The following is a 25531-nucleotide window of genomic DNA, read 5'->3' as shown; positions in this document are numbered from 1 at the left end:
CAGCCCAACTCCAATGACCTTAATCCTAATGTCTTCCCAAAGGCTTCACTTTCCAACACCATAGATTTGAATTAGGTTTTCACCCTCTTAATCCCATCACAACCAAATCTCAACACATGAATTTTAGGGGAACACATAAACCATAGTACAGTACTAGAGAGTATTAAAGAAAAATAGAAAAGGTTAAATTACCTCTTGATACAAACCTAGGCTGATAAGCTTCACTGTAAGAGAAGTCATCAGTGGTCAGATATCCCAGAGGACCTTTATGGGAGAAGGGGCAGGAGGAGGGTGTATACCCACCAGGTTCATGTGGCTCTCCAGTCAAGGCACAGTAAGTGTACCTAAGAGTGTCCTTTTGATCATACAAGGATAAAAATTCAGTGTCTGTCTCTGAGTGGCCAGACTTAAGGTTTTTTTTTTTCTTGTTTTATATTTTTTCTTCTAATATCTAAGTTTTGCAGAGAGAACCATCTTCCTTTCATAACAGAAAATGGGAAACATTTTTGAGAAAATTATATGTAGAAATGCAAAGCTTATTGCCCATAAACCACTTGGTGATGAATAATCCTAAAACTTTGTTTATCATGAGTATGACCACATATCTTCAAGTAGGGTTTTGGAATTATAGATACATATACTCTCATATAACTTAAAAATACAGAACCATGTATGTTCTATTATTTTCTTTCACTAATTAACAGTTCAGATTACATGTACACCACAGGCGATTATAAAAAGCAGCAACAGTATCTTGTCCTTGTTTAGTGCTGTGTGAACTTTCAGATATGAGGAGACTTTAAAAATTGGGAAAAAAACGGAATTAAAGTATGAGTTTATTTTGGGTGTATAAAAAATGACATGTATGCAGTTTTTTCTTTTTTTTTTTCTTTTTTTTTTTTTTTTTGCTATAGGATGTGTGCCCATAACCACACAAGAGAGCAGGGAAGGGAGGGAAAGTGAGAAAGCATCCCCAAAGGGGATAACCACACTGCAGTCCCTTCTCCATTCTCCTCTCAGGATTTGGGCATGCACATGCACTCATGGTGGTTTTCAAGGCTCTGGGTCCAGTACTCAAACCGCACAGTTGGCCATGGGAGATCCAGCTGCCTTAACCATCTTGTCGTCTGGCTGGCCCCATAGTTTTTTCATAACGCATAGTCTCCATAAACTTTTTGAAGACCCCTCATATATGCATTGATCTGTTGAATTGCTGGTCATTTTTAAGACGCTCTGTTTTCTCATTCCATCCATTGTGATATTCCTAATACCGCCTTTTGAAAATCCAGAAACAAATTACCTCAATGTTATTTCTTAACCTGGTTGAAAATAGTATTTCAGAGTTAATTTTCTAGCCTAGATTATATTATTTAATAAGAAAGTATATCGTGTTACGCACTAATTTCAAAACTCACTGGTACTTGTATTAGGTGAAAAGACTGCCACTCGTATCTAGAACAAGACAGTATGAAGGACTTTAATAACATAACCAACTACACAAGTGAATTGTTTGATGAACAGTGGATTTGGATAAATTAAACTCTGCTCATAAAAGCATAAATGTTAAGTAATAGAACTAATGTTCTCTTTCATAGATAAAACAGACCCAGGATGAAGAAAAGAAACAGCTAACTGCACTCCGAGACTTAATAAAGTCCTCTCTTCAACTTGATCAGAAAGAAGTAGGTGATTTATATGTTTCCGACAGGGTAATGGTGTAAGTGAGGTTACTTGCAATCCCTTTGTGTTTTCGATCTGCAAAACAGGTACATTGATAGCTTTTTTGTGGAGACAAATATAAGATGCAAATGTGTGTGTACCATGTTGCCCAGTGTAGACCCTGTGGTTTAGTTCCCTTTCCTTCCTTGTAAAAAAGATGCCCCATCTCAAGTCAGTGACTATAGCTCTTCAGTCCTGACTCTAAAGATGTGGTCTTTATGAGTGTACCTTCAGCCTGTTAAAGGGTAAGAAGTACACCCCATGACTCCTTTTTAGACCATCTTTATTTTACTGGGCAACTAAAAGGGGCATGTTCTATTTTGCCAGGGAAATAGAGAAATATTTTGATGTATAATTTCATAGAAGCTTTATCCCACAAATAAAAATAAGGTCATCTCATCCTTGGATATGGAGACGCAGTATACAGTGCATATTAGATCTTAGATGAATGCAGTACAAACCCTTAATTATAAATGTCATTTAGCAAGTATTTGATTAATAACTACTGTGTACCAGACACCATCCTAGGGGTTAAGCTATAGTCCTTCCCACCTAGGAGCTCATTGTCTATGGAGCAAGTCAACCATATGAGCAACTAGGCACGTCTCTGGTGATATTGGTGCTGTTAGAGATAATGTTGGGAAGTGGCCTGCAACCAGAGAAGAAAGGCCTAAAAGCCTCAGAGTTGGGACACTGCCTGGCAGAATTGGGTGACAGCTTGGGGCAGAGTGAGTGGAGAACTGAGGAATACTTTCTGAGGTACTCGACATTCAGACCTGATTGTGGAGGACCTTGGATATCACCCTAAGGAACGCAGACTTCATAGTCAGGATAAATGAAGTGGAAGGCACCATTTGTTACATTGGGATGAAGCCAGAGTGCCTGATCAGTTTATGAAATTATTATGAATTTATTGCCCTATTTAAATGACATATTTAATAAGCACGTAAAACACAGCATTTTTTATATCATCAATTCCTTAACATCTCACAACAGTGGCAAACTCAGTTTTTTTGAATTCTTCAAATCTCTAAAAGGGATTCATGTGTCCGGAGCAAAGACAAAGCAGCTCCCCTACAGCATGGAAACCTGCATCAGAGACACGTAATCCTTCAAAGCAACCCCGAAGTATTTGATACTAAGTGAATGTAACCCTCTATTGTTTTGCTTCTCTAACTCCAGTGTTGGTAAACACAGTGGGTTTTGGTTAGGTGAGAAGTGAAAACCCTTTAACACAACACGTGCTGACCTGGGGTGGGCATGATGGCCAAGAAGACCTGTGTGCATTGAGGCGCGTCTGAACCTGGGTCCCAGACTCTCAGGCAGCAGCTGCACCTGTGGCTTGTGGTCTCAGACGGGTTTTAACAGAACTTCTAAGTATCAGAACCCCAGGAGACTTCAGACTGCAGCCCAGCTATGCTGTACTCTTTGAGGTACTTGTTGCCAACATACAAATCCTGTTAGAAGGGGTCTCCTTGAAACATTTCTCAGTGTAAAAGCAATAGAGCAAAGGGGAGGTGGGGGTGACAGGGACTATTAATGTCCCTTTCTGCTTTTTGAGAGAGTGATGAATTCTAGCTGACAAAGAGTTGCGTATCAGCCAACAGAGTGCATGATGAAATGCACATGATTCAATTCCACCCCAAAAGAGTAAATGGTGTATATTTATTAGCACCACATCCAGTCCGAAGTATTTTACAAGTAAAATCGATCTTCCACAGCACACCTATTCTTTTCTCATGTTCATCATCTTGTTGCAAAATATGTTCAGAAGTAGTGATTTTGAATGACTTAGATTAACTGTGAAAGAGAATATCCACCAGAGTTTTAGCCAAAGTACTATTATTTGAGAAGAGTATCAATCTAAAAGACATGTGACCAGCAGTTAGCATAATGGCTATGTCGCTGGACTCCCATGTAGTCGACCGTGGTTCACATCCCAGACCCAGTGGCTTGAGACTCACGCCGGGTGCATGTGCGTGCATGTCCAAGATCCCAAGGAGAATGGAGGAGAAGGGATGCGGTGTAGCCATCCCCCCTGAGGGGTGATTTCTCGCTTTCTGTCTCTCTGTCTTTCTGGCAAGCGCACGTGCCCTATAGCAAAAACCTCTCCAAAAAAAAAAAAGAAAAAATCAATTTGGGTTTTTAATTGTCTTTTGGCAAATGTTCTATGAAATTAATCTTAAGCTTTTATAGTAGCCTAACCTCCCAGAAGAACTATTGCTACATAACTCTTTTCAGGGTTGAAAAATATCTTCTTTTTAATGGTGATATCCATAAATCACATTTAGGATATGCTAAATCATTCTAAAAGTTTCAGCTTTTTTTGCTTGATTCTGCTGACAGACTCTTACCAGCTGTCACCGTGCAGTGTACAAGTTGGACAGACGGTGTGCTTGGTTGTCTCTCTCCTTTATGGCGTCTGGTGGCGCCTTACCTCGCACCCAGAAACTGCTCAGTACTTTACGTTAGTATTGGGAGCTTCAGTAGTAGAGGGTTAGTTTTAAATTGGGTACCAGGAACATTTATAGAACCATTAAGTCAGTGAGTGTGTAATTGCTTGCAGTTTCAAAAGATTTCAGATTTTACTCCTTAATAATGTATTTTATATGTTAATGAGATTTTCAAATCAAAAAGTAAGGTGATTTGTCTGTACTGTCAATAGAGAAGAGGAAATTGAACTAAAAGGTAATAGCATCGTTTCATTCCATAGTTTACATTTTCTAGCACACATCAAGAAATTTCCCCAGGGTTTTATTTGAAGTTGTTTGTGTTTAGTTTTATATTTTTGCCAGCAGGAGTTTTTCATTTCAATGAGTTTTTCACTTCTTTGAAAACGTGGTTGATTTTTTTTTTTTATGCTATGAAAGGATTTGAGGTCTATTTATTCTTCCAGTTGTGTCTATATATTTTAAAGTTATTATTAGTGTTGATAACTCTCCAATATCTACTTTCTCAAAGAAGAAAATCCTCTTTTTATTTATCAGGAATGCCCTGCTAAGGAGGTTGAATGGCCATCATTTCTCAAGGTGCACCATAAAAATTGATGTCACTTTATGAAGCCCTAAAACCCAGTACTTTCAGATTGTTTAAGCTGGACTTCAGAAATACATTGCTTACTTTCTACTCAGTTTCATGAGATCAGAGCCCAGAGTTCTCCAGCTTTATCCACTTTTTTAAAGGATTATTTTATTTAACTTTATTTATTTATTTACTTATTTTAATTTTGACCAGAGAAGGACAGAACGAGAGAGAAAGTGAGAGAGCCACCTGGTCCAGGAATTTAACCATGGTCGACCATGTGGGAGTCCAGCACCCTTACCCACCACACCACCTGCTGGCCCTGCTTTATTAATTTTCAAAAGTTTATTTATCTGATCTAAAGCTGGATCCATTCAGATCTAAGTTTTATTCAGAATTTAAGGTTAACTTAGGCTAGTGATATATGTAAGGAATATCTTAATAGTAAATTTACAGAATATAATAGTTTTTATGAATTAGTATTAGTATCTGAATTTTTATTTTTAAAAAAGGATAATTACTTTTATTTTTTAATTTGGGCTTTTATTTTAAATGTTAATAAATGAGTTAAGGTTACAAATACATACTTTCAAGGCATGTAGACAGACCCAGGAATTATGTGGGCAAATAAAGGGAAGTTTAGTTTAATGACAAGGGTTTCGAGAACAAGAATTATTGTTTTAACAAGAAATTAATATTTGCATCAGCAGGAGGCTTGGTGGTTAAGATGCTGGGTTCCCACATGGCTGACCATGGTTCGAGTCCTGGACTTAGTAGCTTAAAAATCCTGCCAGGCACCTGTGCAGGCATACCCAAAATTGTGAAAGAAGAATGGAGGAGAAGGGATTGTAGTGTGGCCATCTCCCCCACCGGGAGAAGAGGCAATTTCTCATCTCCCTCTCTCTATCTCCTTCTGTGTCTTTCTAGGAAGTGCATATGACCCATGACAGAAACCTTAAATATATGAAAGAATAAAAATTTGGGGGGAGGTTTTTTGTTTTTTGGTTTTTGTTTTGCTAAAGGGCTTGTGCACTTGCCAGGAAGACAGAGAGAGACAGACAGAAAGTGAGAAATCACCCCCCAGGGGGGATGGCCATGCTGCAATCCCTTCTCCTCCATTCCCCTCTCGGGATCTTGGGCACGCACGCACACACACCCGGCATGAGTTTAAGCTGTCAGGTCCAGGACTCGAACTGTGGTTGACTACGTGGGAGTCCAGTGACATAGCCATTTTGCTAACTGCTGGTCCCAAAGAATAAAAATTTTGAAAATGTTATTGTTTTTAATGTTTTGGAGATATCAATATGGGCAAAGATTCCTGAGTCCAAATCCATAGTTGAGTAATTCTCGTATAATTTCATTGTATTAGGACAGAGAACTGGAGATTTCCTGTATCCCTGCCTCTTGTTTTATCCCATTCACTCTTCCTCCCTGATTCTTCACTCTTCCTTTCTCATGATCTTGGGCACGCACGCACATGCGCCCGGCATGAGTTTAAGCTTCCGGGTCTGGGACTCGAACCACGGTTGACTACATGGGAGTCCAGCGACATAGCCATTACGCTAACTGCTGATCCCAGTCCTACTTGTTCTTTACTAGGATTCTGTACACATTGCTACTTCAGAAACCTCCTCCCTTTACTGTTATACTGTAGGTGCTGGCAGAAGGGAAGCTGCTCTTTTGGCCTGTGACATTTAACATGGTCCCTCCGTCCCATCTCCCTCCAGAAAGCATGAGAAAATACCTATCAGAAAGGACTTAGCCAAATTGCCATGGCATTCCAAGGCTGTGGGCCCTGATTGAACAGAAACACATGGGGGGATTTTGCAGGAATGTCCTAGATCTCGGTCCAGTCGCTGCTCCACCTCCTCCCTAGGTTATTTATCTTTACCTTGTCCAATTAGATGTTTCAGGTGGAAAAAAAGCTGGCCTATAAGAGACAGATTGTTCCAATTAAGAAAGAACTGTAGCACATATACTCAATAGAATACTTTTCAGCCATTAAAAAAAAAAAAACCCTGGCTTTTGACAGGAAGTGGATGAATATGGAAGGTTTACTCCTGAGTGAAGCAAGCCAGGCTATGGAGGAGAGGCATTGTATGTCCCCACTTTATATGTACCGAGTGTCTGCACTCTGTGACTGAGACTGATTGACTGAAGGATATAGAAACACAGTATATAGATGTAAATACCAGATCTAGTGTGTGTGAAAGAGGAGGGTCTGAGGAAGGACATTTAGAAGAAAAATAGGGAGGCAAAGCATTAATGGCACAAAGAAATGGGATATTATCTGAAGATATTTTGCAGTTTTATCAACTGTACTAGGGAGAAATGTTCACCTGTTGAAATATCCATTTTGTAAGCCAAATAATAATGTGATTGAATGTATAAAAGAAAATGAAATTTAAAAAAAAAAAAAAAACTTACAAGAAATTAATATTTGCATCAGCAGGAGGCTTGGTGGTTAAGATGCTGGGTTCCCACATGGCTGACCATGGTTCGAGTCCTGGACTTAGTAGCTTAAAAATCCTGCCAGGCACCTGTGCAGGCATACCCAAAATTGTGAAAGAAGAATGGAGGAGAAGGGATTGTAGTGTGGCCATCTCCCCCACCGGGAGAAGAGGCAATTTCTCATCTCCCTCTCTCTATCTCCTTCTGTGTCTTTCTAGGAAGTGCATATGACCCATGACAGAAACCTTAAATATATGAAAGAATAAAAATTTGGGGGGAGGTTTTTTGTTTTTTGGTTTTTGTTTTGCTAAAGGGCTTGTGCACTTGCCAGGAAGACAGAGAGAGACAGACAGAAAGTGAGAAATCACCCCCCAGGGGGGATGGCCATGCTGCAATCCCTTCTCCTCCATTCCCCTCTCGGGATCTTGGGCACGCACGCACACACACCCGGCATGAGTTTAAGCTGTCAGGTCCAGGACTCGAACTGTGGTTGACTACGTGGGAGTCCAGTGACATAGCCATTTTGCTAACTGCTGGTCCCAAAGAATAAAAATTTTGAAAATGTTATTGTTTTTAATGTTTTGGAGATATCAATATGGGCAAAGATTCCTGAGTCCAAATCCATAGTTGAGTAATTCTCGTATAATTTCATTGTATTAGGACAGAGAACTGGAGATTTCCTGTATCCCTGCCTCTTGTTTTATCCCATTCACTCTTCCTCCCTGATTCTTCACTCTTCCTTTCTCATGATCTTGGGCACGCACGCACATGCGCCCGGCATGAGTTTAAGCTTCCGGGTCTGGGACTCGAACCACGGTTGACTACATGGGAGTCCAGCGACATAGCCATTACGCTAACTGCTGATCCCAGTCCTACTTGTTCTTTACTAGGATTCTGTACACATTGCTACTTCAGAAACCTCCTCCCTTTACTGTTATACTGTAGGTGCTGGCAGAAGGGAAGCTGCTCTTTTGGCCTGTGACATTTAACATGGTCCCTCCGTCCCATCTCCCTCCAGAAAGCATGAGAAAATACCTATCAGAAAGGACTTAGCCAAATTGCCATGGCATTCCAAGGCTGTGGGCCCTGATTGAACAGAAACACATGGGGGGATTTTGCAGGAATGTCCTAGATCTCGGTCCAGTCGCTGCTCCACCTCCTCCCTAGGTTATTTATCTTTACCTTGTCCAATTAGATGTTTCAGGTGGAAAAAAAGCTGGCCTATAAGAGACAGATTGTTCCAATTAAGAAAGAACTGTAGCACATATACTCAATAGAATACTTTTCAGCCATTAAAAAAAAAAAAAAAAAACCCTGGCTTTTGACAGGAAGTGGATGAATATGGAAGGTTTACTCCTGAGTGAAGCAAGCCAGGCTATGGAGGAGAGGCATTGTATGTCCCCACTTTATATGTACCGAGTGTCTGCACTCTGTGACTGAGACTGATTGACTGAAGGATATAGAAACACAGTATATAGATGTAAATACCAGATCTAGTGTGTGTGAAAGAGGAGGGTCTGAGGAAGGACATTTAGAAGAAAAATAGGGAGGCAAAGCATTAATGGCACAAAGAAATGGGATATTATCTGAAGATATTTTGCAGTTTTATCAACTGTACTAGGGAGAAATGTTCACCTGTTGAAATATCCATTTTGTAAGCCAAATAATAATGTGATTGAATGTATAAAAGAAAATGAAATTTAAAAAAAAAAAAAAAAACTTAAGAGAACTTGAGTTTGTAACCTTGTTAATGTAAGTCGGCTTGCCTGGACGTTTTCAGTTACCTTTGGGGAGAGCACCATAGAGCACTAGAGTGATGTGAGCTGAGCATGAGCATTCATCTCAAAGCCAGGGTCGTGTCTTCAGGGCTCTCAAAACCTGGCTTTAGGAGGTCTGTAGCACATGTTTTTAAATAGAGTTTATCACATGGAGACTAGCCTTCCAGAAGTGCATTTTCCTTGAGATTTCCCTTCAGCTATTTTACTAGCATTAATTTGTATCGAGTCCAAAAGGAATCCTGACTCTCAGAAAGAAGCCCTTCTGGCTTTAAAGGTATGCTGTACACGGTCCTCAATAAATAGCCAGTGTTGGACTGAGCGTCCCACCTCTGAGCAATCACGTCTTAGGTGTTGCTTATGAACTGGCAATATCTATCATGTCCTCTTCATATGGGAAAACAAAAAAACATATTCCTACAATCTGTGGCTCTTACTAGATTTTTCGAGTAATCAGTTTGGGGTTTCACTTAAGGTGGTGGTGACCTGCGCCTACACACTTGAGGTCTGCCAACCATTTTATCTTGATGAAATGTGTACCTTGTGCTTTTCCATTGACTAGAGTTCTTTTCTTACTCAGCGTGACCTGAAATAACACCTGGTAGATGCAGAGATGTGTTACACCCTTCACTCAAAGTTTATTATGATTCTCAAGGGGCGTGCACATGGATGTGTGTGCGTGTGCTCTTTCTGGTATTAATTATCTTTACGATGATGTTTTCTGCATGTGTTATATAAAGTACGTAAGTTATAAGCAATACAATTTTCAACTAAATTAACTCTGTTTTTAAATGTTCTGCCTTTTTCTCTGTTGCTTTTGCCCTTCCTGATCGAAGTCTAGGAGAGTAAGTCAATTCTTTTTTGTGGGAATGTTTTGTCCTCTTTATATGTCGAAAGACCTATGTTACCATTTTACATCTCAACATTGTTCACTTATTTTCTTATATTTTTGTAATGTAAAGGTTCTTTCATGCTGTCTTTAGAGGCTGGTTAAGTCCCATGGCATGCTAGTGCTAGAACAAGCTTGTTTGCATTCATGGGATTGGTTTGACTAGTGTCCCCCTCTTCACCATGTCCTGTGCTTTCATTGCCATAGAACTGGCTTTTTAAACTCAAAGTACGGGGCCAGCTGCACAGCACAGCGATTAAGCACTGTGCAAAGGGAGGTAGATCCCACATGGCCAGCCATGATTTGAATCCCAGCCCTGGAAACTTAAAAAAACACTCTGGATACATGTGTGCATGCTCAGGATCCTGACAGGATAGATAAATAGAGGAAAAAGGATTATGGGTAACCAGGCCTTGTTAAGGGTTATTCTCTCTCTTCCTTCCCTCCTCCTCTCTCTCTCTTTAAAATGTATTTTATTCATTGTCTTTGTTTGTTTGTTTGTTTTTTTAGTCGACCAGAGAGAGAGAGAGAGAGAAAGAAAGAGGAAAGTGAGAAAGCAAGCTGCCAGGTCCAGGAATCAAACTGCAGTCAGCCATGTGGGAATCCACTGCCTTAACCACCTGCCAGCCCCTCTCTCTCTTTTTTTTTCTTTCGCTTTTTCTCTCTCTCATGCAAATACACCCTCTACAAAAATTTTTAAAATTAAAGTATGTTCATAATTAAATTTTACAGAGTGCTAGTTATTTATAAAACAAGAACGTTATCAGCATTATGAATCCCTCACTCAAAAGGTGCCCCTTTGTTGGGGATGTTGAGCAGACTCTGTGAAGGGAGAAAAAGTGCTGCCTTAGGGAGGAACCCCTTCAGATTGCAAGGGCTTGGTTTGTCATCTTCCATTTTCCAGTGTTCCGAACCCAAAGGAAGAGACCCGGACCCCAGACTTGCTTTGCGACTCTGGCAATTGTGTGCCTCCCCTATTTCCTCCTCTAAAGTAAAGCAGAGACTTGCCAGCTCTTGGAGTTCCATGGTCCTCCTAGACCTGACCAATGAGTGAAAGACTCAGTGGCAGAAAGAGGTACAGATTTGAGGAGTATCTCCAGCTTTCGTTTAGTCTGTGATTTCTCTTCTAGGACTCTCAGAGCCGGCAAGGAGGATACAGCATGCATCAGCTCCAGGGCAATAAGGAATATGGCATCCCTCCTCCTCTCTCTCTCTTTAAAATGTATTTTATTCATTGTCTTTGTTTGTTTGTTTGTTTTTTTAGTCGACCAGAGAGAGAGAGAGAGAGAGAAAGAAAGAGGAAAGTGAGAAAGCAAGCTGCCAGGTCCAGGAATCAAACTGCAGTCAGCCATGTGGGAATCCACTGCCTTAACCACCTGCCAGCCCCTCTCTCTCTTTTTTTTTCTTTCGCTTTTTCTCTCTCTCATGCAAATACACCCTCTACAAAAATTTTTAAAATTAAAGTATGTTCATAATTAAATTTTACAGAGTGCTAGTTATTTATAAAACAAGAACGTTATCAGCATTATGAATCCCTCACTCAAAAGGTGCCCCTTTGTTGGGGATGTTGAGCAGACTCTGTGAAGGGAGAAAAAGTGCTGCCTTAGGGAGGAACCCCTTCAGATTGCAAGGGCTTGGTTTGTCATCTTCCATTTTCCAGTGTTCCGAACCCAAAGGAAGAGACCCGGACCCCAGACTTGCTTTGCGACTCTGGCAATTGTGTGCCTCCCCTATTTCCTCCTCTAAAGTAAAGCAGAGACTTGCCAGCTCTTGGAGTTCCATGGTCCTCCTAGACCTGACCAATGAGTGAAAGACTCAGTGGCAGAAAGAGGTACAGATTTGAGGAGTATCTCCAGCTTTCGTTTAGTCTGTGATTTCTCTTCTAGGACTCTCAGAGCCGGCAAGGAGGATACAGCATGCATCAGCTCCAGGGCAATAAGGAATATGGCAGTGAAAAGAAGGGGTACCTGCTAAAGAAGAGTGATGGGTACGTATGAGCCCACCCGAGTGCCCTAGCGATGGTGAGCATGCTTACAGGGAACTTTGCCCAGCCTCTCAAAAGGGAACACGCACGTAAAAGGTTCCTGATGCACTCGCTTTAGCACCCTGGTTTCCTTCACAGAAGGCTGAGACCTCCCCTGCTGTCCTCAGGGGAAGCAGTGATTGTTCTGTGACCCCTCAGTGGCACCTCTGATTTGAAATGTTAGGAAGGCATATACAGAGTAGCACGTGAAGCAAGCAAATGCCAACCTCATACCCACCCACTTCTCTGCTTTTATTTGTTGCAGTTTTCTCTGCCTGAGGATGCCCGCTAACCACCGACACCCCAGCCTTAGGGCCCGCTAGACTGCTCTCTTCTTCCTAACAGCCAGCCTGACACAGCTCTTTCACATCTAACTTGAAAAATAATACACTTCTCGCTGTCCATGCGGTCCCTGCCCTTGGCTGAGCCACTGTCATCTGTCCTGTGCCATATTAGTAAGCCACCTCCTTGGTCTCTTCAGTTCAGCTCTCCTTAACACTGAGAGTGACTTTAAAAAAAAAAGTGATAAAGCACGTGATGTCCATCTCAGGCACGAAGATGCGGCTCTTCACCCTGCCCTGCTCACCAGCCTCAAGTGACGCCTCCCCCGCCCCCGCCCCCACCTGCCGCAGTGGCTTGCTTTCTGCTGCTTCATCAGCTGATTCTGTCTCAAACAAGTGCATAAGTGAAATCTTGGCTGATTGCTGATTGTCATCCTGTTTTTAAAAAAAGCTTTTTGTTTTCTCATTGCTTCTATATATGTGCTTCTATACTTCTGCTTCGAAAGAAATGTGTCAGGACCAGCAGTTGGTGTAATGGCTATGTCACTGGACTCGCATGTAGTTGACCATGGTTCAGGTCCTGGACCCTCTGGCTTAAACTCACACCGGGCGCATGTGCATGCATGCCCAAGATCCCAAGAGGAGAATGGAGGAGAAGGGATTGCAGTGTGACCATCCCCCCCAGGGAGTGATTTCCCGCTGCCTCTCTGTCTCTGTCTTTCTGGCGAGCATACATGCCCTATAGCAAAAACCTCTCCAAAAAAAAGAAACATGTCATTTCACATGATTACTCACAGAAAAGCATAGGGACTTTTCTTTTGATGGAGGAATACAAGCTTCATTTAAGCTATGTACAAGTTCTGTTTTAATTTTTCTGTTGTAATTACACATGTTTTTCTTACAAGTTTCTGGGATAACTCTGTTTTACTTACTGTTTTATTAATGCCCAATGACCAGGATCCTACTTCCCAAGATGATGAATAGCAGGAGTCATGCATGGCTGGAGTGGAGTGAGCGAGCTAGGGGTCGCAGGAGATAAGGTGTGAGGGAGCCAGCTGTTAGGGGACTTTGGAGATGGGGAGCCAATGGAGGACTTTGAGCAGAAGAGCGACGAGCCTGACATGCTATGAAAGGTTTTTTCTGGCTGCTGTGGGTGTCAGAACAGGAGCAGGGAGAAAGCTAGGAGGCTGCTGCAGAAGCCCACAGGAGAGATGATGGTGGGATCAAAGGAACATAGTGGAGTTGAGATCAAGTGCTCAGATGCTGGACATGAAGGTAGGGCCAGCAGGATTTGCTGAGGTGGGGTGTGAAGAAAACAAGGCTGCATCACCACTTGGCAGAGCTCCTGGCTCATTGTGAGTCAGTGAATTGAGTAAATCCTGCTAAAATCAGAAGGAAACGCCAGCCTAAATCACAACTCTAAACTGGGCTCTTCTTAACGGACACAGTGACCGAATTCTAGCCCAAACTGCATGGGATCGATGTACATAAGTATTAATTCCATAGTTTATTTTGCAGGAAAGCCTTAGGCTCAGCACTTTTTTCTTTTTGTGACTATCTCTGGTACAGAAATCTCTTGGAAATATGGTGACCTATTATTCTTCCATTAAAAAGAAAGTTAATGTTCTCTGTTGTGATTGTGTGATTATGGATTATGTATCTTTTATTATTAATTTAAAGAATTATTTTATTCCATTTGTTGTTTTTTAATTCGGATGGCGAGAGAAGCAGAGAAAGAGAAAGCAAGAAAGCAAGCCACTAGGTCCAGGAATCGAACTACTGTTGGCCATGTGGGAATCCAGTGCCTTTCTCCACCATGCCACCTGCTGGCCCCTATTATTATTTTTAAGGTGTTGCCATAGGGTGCATGTACTCACTGGAAAGAGAGAGACAGAAGTAAAGTGAGAAATCACTCAAATACATGCTCTCCCCAGGGCGTGGCCATGTCTCAATAACTTCTCCATTCTCTCAGGATTTTGGGCATACCCACACATGCACCCAGCATGATTTTCAAGCTGCTGGGCCCAGGACTCAAACCACAGTCAGCCATGTAGGAGTCTAATGCCTTAACCACACGCCACAGCTGGTCCCCATGATTACATATCTTTTGAAACATATAGAACAGTCCATTTTTAACACTACTCAACTGAAGTCACAAGGATTATTTTATAATTAGGAATGCCTGTATCTAAGTGGTCCATGTTTACATGCCCAAGGAACATCGGTATAAGTTGACATAAGTCTGTTCCCAGGTATTGTTTACTTCAAACTCTCAAATGTTCAAGGAAACAGTCCTCTGGTGAACATCATCTGCTCTGTGCATGCATACTGCCAGGTACCTCTCATTAGACACCTTTTTCAGAAAGATTATCTCGTCTAAGATGATAAGCGGAGTAAGTATGAGAGTCCAGTTTGAACCAGGCAGGGTCTTCTAACACAATGCCAGGGTGTCTCCCCCTTCATATTTCAAAGGGACCATCTCTGCCGTTGACTGCCCTTGGATGGGCAAGACATAAATTGGCAGAAACTCACTCCTTGACTCCCCTCTTCACATGTTCGTTCCATACACACTGATGAAACACTCCAGTGTTGCGGCAGTCTCATAGATGCTTGAAGTGAGATGTGGTCCTCACCTCATCTTAACTGCAGTTTACTGGAAAGATAAGGATAGAACTGATGGGTCTTAGAGCTTGAAAGTCACATGATCCAACCTCCTAATAACTGTGCAGGCAACAGAGTCAAATAACAATAACCAGAGTTGTTTGTGATTACTTCCTGTGAGAGGGAAAAATCAAAAGGCGTATACACGAAGGAGACTGTTCGCTAACAATGACTGTTCTTGTCATGTGTTGCATTAGTACTTTTGGAATATTCCTGTTACTTCTAAAAGATTGTTACATAATTTTAAAAACAGTTCAAAGCTTTTAAAAATAATTTTAAAACTTTATGGCCCAAAGACACTTCTTTGAGAGGCTAGAGAGCAGTTGTTTTACATGTACTCTCTCAACATAGTACCAGAAAGTAGACATTATTAACCTCATGAGACAGGTAAGGAAAGTGAGTCTCTAAGAGGTCAAGCAGCGTGGGCAGAGAACTTAGCGTGGAGCGATGGCACTGGGGTAGAAGCCCAAGTGATCCAGCATCAAAGTTGGTATTCATTTAGTTCTAGAAGATTACTGTCTTCTAGGGGAATTCCCTTTTTGGAATTCTGAGATTCTGGCATGGTGTAATCAGTGCTTCTGTGTGGCATTCTTTGTGAACACCTGCTGGTGAGAGTGTGTGGTATGTCCATTCAGGAACTGCACAGACAAGGATCCGTAAAGCTGTTAGAGAGGGGAGATCACAGCTGTTGAGGTTAGTCTACAGGAATAAAAGCCGAGTCTCAGGACTAAAAGCAACCCAAGTGTTCAAGAAGCTCAGTTGCTGCTGCTCTCTGCTGTGCACAAGGGTGTCTTAAGATTGTTCCCCTTCCTCTGGCAAGTTCTGGCAAGTCCTTGTTAGCAAGCTCTTTTAGCCAGGAAGATTACTTCCTTGGCTTTCCTAGCAGTGCAAGAAAATGTGTTTGTTTGTTTGTTTTGTGTATCCTTAGTGCATATGTGTAAGAAAAACGAATGAGTAATGACTTAAAAAAATGAATGAGCTGAATAGGAACCGTTTTCTCCAGGGTGAATAGTTTGGTTGTTAGGTTGGTTGTTTGATATTTTAATATGTGTTGCTAGGAGAAAACCGTGCTGGTTTTGGATTAGTGCATACAGGGACTACCTCACCTATATTAAAAGGCTTCCATTGAGGGTAAGATGGGATGCAGGCAACTTTGAGAAAGCCAGTTACGTTAACCAAGTGCAGGTGTGACTTTTTGACAGCATCAGTACTTCAGAAGAAGTATGCAATTTAGCTGTAATTTGAAGGCAGTTTATCAATTAGTGATGTTAAATTACTTCCCAAGGAGGCCAGCATTTTGAGCACAGTGTGCTCAATTTTCATTTGGTCAGATGGTGTCAGATTCTTTCCCCAGTGAAGGGTGCTTTGGAACTATGTTTCTACTGGCTGCAGGAACATAAGACAGAATTATCCACATTTAGAATTGGTTTTTAACTTGTGACAGTTTTCTTACAGGGTTAATTTAAGATGGAAAAGAGAAACTCAGGAGGGCATTGCTTTAAATGCCTGAGGAAGCCACATAGCTTCTCTGTCCTTTGTGCTGTGGCTGCAGGTGGCCTGTGAGGCCTCCTCTGGCCTAGGGATGCCTGTTCCCTGCCCAGTTGCAGTAACCCACTGGAAGGAAAGGATCTCAGCTACTGCATTTATACCCATTTGCACGCGTGCAGAGCTGTCATACTTGGAGACTTTTGCCTCTGCCTGTGGCTCTACACACGTCCACACCAAACTCTTCCAAGTTGAAATTAGTTCTCTTTACCATGTACCACCCACCAGGACCATCAAGTCACGCATTCTAAGCGTGTATCCCTCTCAACTACTAGTGAGCAGTGTGACCGCATTGACTTTCCACCGTGAATCACGAGTAGTTCTCTCAGGAGCTCTGAGACATCAGAAACTGTCTTTGCTCTGGAAAACTCCTAAAGGGAAGATGTATGAGTTGCTGAAAATGATGATTCATTTTTGAGCCCTAGGTTTTTAGAGATCTAGTATTAATCACAGAAATAATTGTTTAATACAGCCTCCTTGTAAAAGATGAACAGATATGGTTTAAAAACTCCTTAGCATCACCCTTAATGCAGGTCTGGGCCCCTTCTCTGGGAGGAACACTTTTATCAGGGTGTTAACTATAATTCCTTTATTCAGTCTCGTGCTATTAGATTTTTATTGCTGCTATTTTGCGTTTTCACTGTCAAAAATAGTGCTATTGTGTGTGTCTTTGTACTTGCCTACTGTAGTAGAATTACCTTCCGCCTAACATACTAAATGCTAATGAGAATTTTGTTTTTAAGGGGGAGGTTGGGTGTTTTCAATTTGGGTGTGGGTTTTGGTTGGTTTGTTTTTGCAACTGTTGTGGATCACGCTATGTCATTGCATGTCCCAGAGCGAAGCGGGCACTCTACACAGTTGTGTTTGACTTGTTCCTTAGGATCCGGAAAGTATGGCAGAGAAGGAAGTGTGCCGTCAAGAATGGGATCCTGACCATTTCGCATGCCACAGTAAGTGTGACTGTTCACTTCTTGTGCCCACTTGTTAGGCTTTCTGGTTTTGTGGCCCAGAAGGCAAATGGCGTTATATAACCAGCTCTGGAATTTTGCCCAAATATGTGTAATAGATGCTTGTACATCATCATTTACCCAAAATAGTTTACCTTGTCTTGTGGTGGCCTGCACCATTCTATGGGTACCCCCCAGAAACTTATTTTTTGCTCCTTCAGACTGACTCGGATATTGCAAGATTTTAAAAGTTTATTTTTAGAGAAATAGTTATCAGTTACTGTTTCGAAACACCAACTTTAATGTATAAAGATATCAGGGGATGTTCTCTGCATGAAAAAGGAACGTAGGAAACAGCAGTACGTATGAAGGAATTCCGTCTTAATGCTAGTCAAAGGAGTGCATAATGAAACAAGTACTGTTTGCCCTTTCGAACTAGATATTTTTAATTCTTAAAGATGCAAAGATTGTGATGGAAAACATAACAAGCAGGTATGGAGATGATAAAGTACATGCCAAGAGTCTTTTTAAATGTTTGTGCAGTTTAATCTACTAATCTCACTTTGGAGAAAAAGCTCATTCTTAAATTGTAGTGATCCGTGCCACGTGATGTTCTTCAGTTGTGATAAGCAGTTCATTGCCACCCGGAGAGTAGAAATGAGGAGGGGCTGTTCATTACGTTGGCAGGTTTTCAGTATTCCTGGCTGTGGTTAGATGGCTATCAGGAAGGGCAGGAAGTACCACTTTCATAAAATCTGTTTCATTCTATCCTCTCAACAACCCATGAGGTATTACGTCTTCATTTTAGAGGTGTAGAAACTGAGGTTCAAGAAGAGCTGGAACTAGGCTAGTAACTGGCACAGTGGGAAATGCAAGCTTGAGTCTGACATTGACCCACAGGGCCCTGCCGTCTCTTCCTCCAGAACCCATCGTCCTACTAGATTTCCGAGCTCCCTGTGGATACGTGGCTGGGCCTGTTTGTCTTCCCATCTTCAGCCCCGTACACAGATCTCACTCAGTTTGCTCCCGCGGCTGAGTCCTTCCTGGTAGATGTTTGCATGTGCCTTAAACATCATTGCCTTTTATGGAGCTTGAGCAGTTGCGGAATCTCTGCCCCAGCCTCTGTAGAACATCCATGGTGATTTCTCTGAGTCAGTTTCCCTCAGACAGCCCAGCGAGATTTTACTGTCGTTCCAGTCATGACCGACCTCCCATCTGAAAGCAGACATTCCACCATCAGATTTGGATCAGTTATTGTTGGTGCTAGTGGTTATTCATTTATTTAGCAATCTTTTATTAAGGTTTCATTCTGTCATGTGCTGGCCTAAGTATCAAAGAGACATAGATGAAAAATTAGGATAACTTTGATCTGTTCGTATTTCATTCTGTGTTAGAGTGAAACTTGCTGACCATCTGACTGTATAGATCTTGAGTTTTCAGTCTAACTCACTCTACCTTCTGCTGGAAAACTCTTCCCTTGGGTTCATCTAGCTATAACAGTCCTCAGCATTGAGCTAGTTAAGTAATCTTTGATGATGTTCTACTTGCTTTTCTTAGGAATATGCTGTAGAAAGCAGTGCAGAGTGATGGGCGATCGCATAATTGATGAAGCCAATCAGCAGCACTGCTCACTAGCTGTATGACCCGGGGCTAGTTACTAAAGTAAGAAAAACACATTCTCTTCCTCCTCTCTCTCTCTCTTTCCAGCCGAAACACATTACTGTGGCCAAGCCAACTGTTTGTATGCATTCTTAAGGCTCTCATTAACAACAGATACCACATCATCAGCAGTGTTTAGTGGCCAAGAGAATGGACTGCAGCATCTGTCACATTTGAATCCGAATCCCAGCTCTGCCTTTTTCTGTGTAATCTTTGGAAAAGTATTTAACTCACGAAGGTCCCATGAGAAGTAAAGGAGATAACATGCCCTATGTGGGCACACGCTTAGTAGTTGCTATTGCTCTTACTATTCGCTCACTGGACATTGCTGGTAACGTGGAAGTCCATTGACAAGCAACCCCTTTTATTAATACTATGAACAGTTGAACTCTTCTGCCCTCTAAGCAACCCCAAGAAGAATGGGTCTGAGCCCCTTACTTCTAATTCTCGCCCACTGATGCGTTAGCCTGTTCCCTACTTTGTATTTGCTTTAGGCTAGACGTTTTTGCATCACTTGTAATCACATTCCTGCCCTCACTGAGAGGTCTGTGTAGCCAGTTTCATCTGGCTGTTCCTGATTTCTTAGAAGTAGGTAGAAAGTCAAGGCCAGCAGTGTCATGAGAACTCATAAAAGGATTTGTGATCTGGGACCAGCAGTTAGTGTAATGGCTATGTTGCTGGACTCCCATGTAGTTGACCGCGGTTCGAGTCCCAGACCCGGTGGCTTAAACTCACACCGGGCGCGTGTGCGTGCGTGCCCAAGATCCCGAAAGGAGAATGGAGAAGAAGGGATTGCAGCGTGGTCATCCCCCCTGGGGGGGTGCCTTCTCGCTTTCTATCTCTGTCTCTGTGATCTTTGACAGGAGGGGAAGGAATAAGCCTTCGTTAGAAAACTTTAGGCTTGGGACCAACAGATGGCGAAATGGTCACATCCTTGGACTCCTACTTAGTAGGCCCTGGTTCAAAGTCCCAGACTCAAGAGGATTCAAATTCATGCTAGACTCTTGTGCATCTGTGCCCAAAATCCTAAGAGGAGAGTGGAGAAGAAGGGACTTTGGCATGGTCATCCCCCCTGGGGGTTGATTTCTTGCTTTCTGCCTCTGACAATTGCATGCACCTTATAGCAAAAAAAAATCTCTTTAAAAAAAAAACAAAAACTTCAGGCTTTGTTTTTGTTTCCCTTTTTTTTTTTTTTTTTTGAGACATTTTTGCTAGAGGGCGCATGCACTCACCAGAAAGACAGAGAGATAGAAAGTGAGAAATCACCCCCCCCCAGGGGGGATGTCCACGCTGCAATCCCTTCTCCTCCATTCTCCTCTCGGGATCTTGGGCACGCACACACACGCGCCCAGTGTTCTTGCTCTGTTTCACATTCACCACTCCTCCTAGCTTACAGTTTTGAGGAGAAATACATCTCTGTGCACCTGAAAGATTTGCAGCCCATCCCTATAAGCTTTCAACCACAAATCCATTACTCTTCTCCATCTATTCAAAATATTTTTTCAGTGTACTATTCCAAGTAACACAGCACCATGGGAATCAAAGGCACCAGGTCTGGAACTCGAACCACGGTCGACCACATGGGAGTTCAGCGACATAGCCATTACGCTAACTGCTGGTCCCTGTTTTTGTGTCCTTAACACATGGAGTTCTTCTAGCTTGAAAGACCAGTGGGCGTCACCTTTGCAAGTTCTTCCCTAAGTGATTGAGGAGTAAGGCCTGACATGCATTTTGATTAATCATGCAGGGCAAGCAAGATCTGCTTCCAGGACCATTTGTTACCAAACTCAAATCAGGTTCGCTTGTCCAAACGCTATAAAACCAAGCCATAGGCACATGGTGTGATGAAGGAAAGTACAGCTTTATTGCAAAGCGCAAAGCAAGGAGAGCGGGCAGCTCATGCTGAAAAGACCCAGACTCCCCGAGATGTTCCCCACATGCGTTTTTAAGGGCAAAATTAGGGGCAGAGGTCCCAGGCGCATGATCAGTTCAGTGATTGGTTTAAGAGGGCGTGATCAGCTCATGGGCATTCTTGATTGGCGAGGCCTTAGATAATCAAATTCCTCTTCAGGTGTCTGGAACCATTCAGCCTGGAGTCTCTGAGCCCAAGACCAGCAGTTTCCAGTCTACAAAACATCTTACATATTAAAATGAAAACCTTCTTTCCTTTAAGTGAGAGTTTTAGAGGTCAAATGGTCCTCACTCATGGTCCATGTTGGTCATTATCATAACCAAAGTCTGAAGACTTACTCCTTACTCTGGGCCATTACAATGCAAATGGACTTTTTATTTCAGGAACCCTAGAAAATACATTAAGGGGTTGTTGCTCTGTTTCACATTCACCACTCCTCCTAGCTTACAGTTTTGAGGAGAAATACATCTCTGTGCACCTGAAAGATTTGCAGCCCATCCCTATAAGCTTTCATCCACAAATCCATTACTCTTCTCTATCTATTCAAAATATTTTTTCAATGTACTATTCCAAGTAACACAGCACCATGGGAATCAAATCTAGTGAGACTCTGAATTTGCTATTGCAGTGGAAATGATGGCACCTTCTATGAATGGATCATATAATACATTTCAAATACCATATAATATTATTTCATTTCAAAATACCAATTCTAGGGACCAGCAGGTGGCTTGGTGGTTAAAACAGCTGGATCCTACATGGCCCCAACTGTGTGGTTCAAGTCCCAAACCCGGCAGTTTGAAAAACACATGAGGTACCTGTGCACACATGCCCAAAATCCCAAAAGGAAACTAGAGAAGAGGTTGCAGAGTGACCATGCCTCTGGGAGGTGCTTTCCCTTTTTCTGCTTTCTGTCTTCTGAGGGCTCATACACCTTAAAGCACAAAAAAAGTATAAGACGTCTTCAAAAGCCCTTACTCCCTGAATTTATAAACCTCAGTATCACATCACATACTATTCAAATAATGGATTGAGAAGAAAACTAACTTATTGAGTGCTTAGTGTATACTCTATACTTAATCTTCACTATATTTATTTCTCACTAGGTTGAATGTTCCTTAGATGGAGGGATTGCATCATTTTTTTTTCAGGTTTTTTAATTTACTATTTATTTTTCACTCAAGCACTGTTTCATTACAGCATACCAAATGCATTTTCTCATCCTGAATACAATGTATATGCATCAGTCAAAGATATTACCACACATTAACAGATGATTTGCTATTTTTGTGTCCATTAAATATTTTTCTTCTTTCTTTTCCCATTGATTCCCTCCCTCTCACCCTCTTCTATTCCCCGCCCTCCTCCCACTCTGTCTCTGGTATCCCTAGTTGCTCTCCATGCCTTTATAGCATCCAGTCTTTAAGTTTCTGCCGTAAAATGCGGACATTCAGTGTATATTGAGTGGGGACATACAATGCTTCTCTTTCCTAGTCTGTCTGGCTTCGCTTAGGATTAAATCTTTCCACTTTCTATCAAATGCTAGGGTCACATTGTTTTTTAAGGCTGAGTAGTATTCCATAGTGTATATAGGCCACACTTTTTTAATCTATTCATCTGTTCATATGCCTTTGGCTTGTTTCCATGTCTTAGCAATTGTGAGTAATACTGCAATAAACATGGATGTACAAGTGTTCTGAGATATGCAAACACTTTTCTGACTGAGTGCATTCCTGTCCTTTGGGTAAATACCCGGGAATGGAATTGCTGGATCATACGTAGTTCTATTTGTAGGTCTTTGAGAAACCTCCATACTGTTCTCCACAGTGGCTATACTAGTTTAGTTTTAGGTTTTTTGCTGTAGTGTGCATGCGCTCACTAAAAAGAGACAGAGAGAGGGAAAGTGAGAAATCACTTTCCAGGGAGGATGGCCATGCTACAGTCCTTTCTCCTCCACTCACCTCCGTTCTCCTCTTGGGATTTTGGGCATAGGCGCATATACACCCAGCAGGATTTTCGAGCCACCAGGTCTGGTATTCAAACCACAGTCAGCGATGTAGGAGTCCAGCACCTTAATTACCACACCATCTCCTGGTGTCTGGACTGGATCTTCACTCATCTTTGAGCTCCTGGTACCTAGGACATTGCCTAATGTAGACTCAGTTAAGCTCGGTGAACTTTTTGAATGAAGCTGCCTCTTATAAATTGCATGCTCAGGGCCATACAGCTTTAAACAGCCGGACCACTTGTCAAACCTCAAAGTCTGTGTGTGCGTGTTTTTTGGTTTGTTTTATGTTTAAGAGAGATTTTTGCTATAGGGCTCATGTGCTTACTGGAGAGACTGAAAGAGACAGAGACAGAAAGCGAGAAATCACCCCACAGGGGTGATGGCCACACTGCAGTCTCTTCTTCTCCAGTCTCCTCTCAGGATTTTGGGCACGCACGCACACATGCGCAGCGTGAGTTTTAAGCCACCGGGTCCAGGACTCAAACCCCAGTCTACTACTTTAGAGTCCAGCAATACAACCATTATGCCATCTGCTGGTCCCAAAGCCTGTGTTCTTTCTACTACAGTTTAAGTCTCCTTTATCCAAACTGCTTGGGACTGGAAATGTTTCAGATGTTGGTATTTACCAGATTTTTGAATATTTGGAGATATGTGTGTGTGTGTGTGTGTGTGTGTGTGTGTGTGTGTGTGTATTTATATGCATATATATATATATATATATATATATATAAAATGAGATCTCTTGGGGACAGGACCAAGAAAAAGACAAAACACAAAATTAATTTATGTTTCTTACATACCTTATACACATAGCCTGAAGGTGATTTTACACAGGATGTTTGTATCGTAGCGTTTCACTGACCTATCACATGTGGTCAGGTGGGAATTTTCCACTTGCAGCACCGTGTGTGTTAGGTGATCTGTGTCACGGGCTGTGAACTCTTGGGGACAGGACCAAGAAAAAGACAAAACACAAAATTAATTTATGTTTCTTACATACCTTATACACATAGCCTGAAGGTGATTTTACACAGGATGTTTGTATCGTAGCGTTTCACTGACCTATCACATGTGGTCAGGTGGGAATTTTCCACTTGCAGCACCGTGTGTGTTAGGTGATCTGTGTCACGGGCTGTGAAAGAATGAAAAAACTCCGAGTAAGTGGATAGAAAAGGTTCATTTATTTTCCAAAGGAGGAAATAGGCAGATGCAGAGAGTTGTATCTGCCAAAGGGTGGGGGTTCAGGATTTTAAAGGAAAGGGATTCAAGGTGGGGTAATTAGGGTGGTCTTTTACAACATCTGGGTCCTTTCTTTGTTCTCTCTGAGTTCTCCATCTACAGCAAGAGCTAGCATCTCCTCTCCTTTCTTCCCTCCTTTAAGGTGAAAAGCTTCCTCTGATCCCAAGGAATTCCCCACCCCATAAGGCTTCCTGGCCATCCCACCTCCCCTAGTGCCAAGGGTATTTCCTAGAGAATGTCCTTCCCCTCCTGCATACCCCAAGGTAAGAGACAAACATGATCCCTAAAAAGGAAAGTGCTGGAGGCACCTGGGAAGCCTTGAATGTGCCCCCCCATTGAAATGCTTAAGACATTTGGGAGCTATTGATCCTGTCCTTTCAGATTTGGGCATTCAAAAAGTTTTGGATTTGGAAGCATTTCCAGTGTCAGGTGTAGGGATTGAAAAGGCTTAACCTGCACATTATAGGCTTTTCCTCAGATGTTAGTTTGTCATTAGGCCTTTGAAAAATTCATGAATAATAGTTCTTTGGATGAAACACCTCAGGTTGTCATTGAAGCAGGCTTAGAGAAGGCTGTAAGGAATCCCAAGAAGGGAGGAGGAGGAGGTACCAAACAGTCATGAAGGTACTACAAGGGTTCCAGACTTACATCTGAATCTAAAGACTGCCCGAATAATATCGTACATTACTCAAAACCTGCAGAGACCTTTAGTGCTAACACCGTACACTCATTAAAATTCACTCACTTTTTTCTTAATCAGCCAATGCAAAAAGTACTTCTACTGTCACACAGACATCTACCAAGAAGCTCTGATGTTTCACTCTCACAGTTGGGAAGCCAGCTGGATTAGACCGGGTGGGGCCTCTTTAGAAGATCTGTGTGCCCACCTGCTTGGTAGACTGAGCATTTTATACTAGAGCCGTTAAGACCACAGCCCTCTGAGTTCACCTGCAATTAAATGCCCTTTCAGCTTTTCATATGCCTTTATTAAGCTACTCGTACTGCTTGCTCATCTGTAAAATAAAATAAAAGTAAATTCCTGTCCTTCAGTGTGAGAACTAAATGAGATGATACGTTTAAACTTTGTAGACCCTGGAACATAGTAATAGCTCTGCCAGCTCAGCAGCGATGACCATCTGAGCAGAGATGGGATAACAGCACCCAGGGCCCTAGAGCCAGACCACCTGTGTTTGCATTCTGAGTCCCTAGGGAAGATTTCCCTGTCTACATAACATGGAGCTGGGCAGGCCCTGTGGCCTAGTGGTTGAGGGGGTCAGATCCCACATCAAAGCATGCTGGATACAGGTGCGTGTGTGCCCAAAATGCTGACAGGACCAGGAAATGGAGGAGAAGGTATTGCAATGTGACCATGTCCCACCAGGGGGAGCTTTCTCGCTCTCT

The 25531-nt window shown here is 42.2% G+C and overlaps 1 protein-coding gene across 1 annotated transcript in view; it reads left to right on the top strand.

Annotated features, from left to right (window-relative positions):
- Positions 1-25531, top strand: part of ASAP1 (ArfGAP with SH3 domain, ankyrin repeat and PH domain 1) — a 359138-nt gene that overhangs the window by 250115 nt on the left and 83492 nt on the right. Inside the window, exons 10-12 of the mRNA XM_027775016.1 lie at positions 1596-1682; positions 11742-11842; positions 17246-17315. Of these exons, the coding sequence (XP_027630817.1) occupies positions 1596-1682; positions 11742-11842; positions 17246-17315 (258 nt within the window). The remainder of the gene's footprint in view (positions 1-1595; positions 1683-11741; positions 11843-17245; positions 17316-25531) is intronic.

The sequence above is a fragment of the Tupaia chinensis genome, unplaced genomic scaffold, assembly GCF_000334495.1.
Source record: "Tupaia chinensis unplaced genomic scaffold, TupChi_1.0 Scaffold000513_1, whole genome shotgun sequence".
NCBI lineage: Eukaryota > Metazoa > Chordata > Mammalia > Scandentia > Tupaiidae > Tupaia > Tupaia belangeri.
The sequence above is the reverse complement of the archived record's forward strand: the minus strand, read 5'-3'. Positions and strand labels throughout refer to the sequence as shown.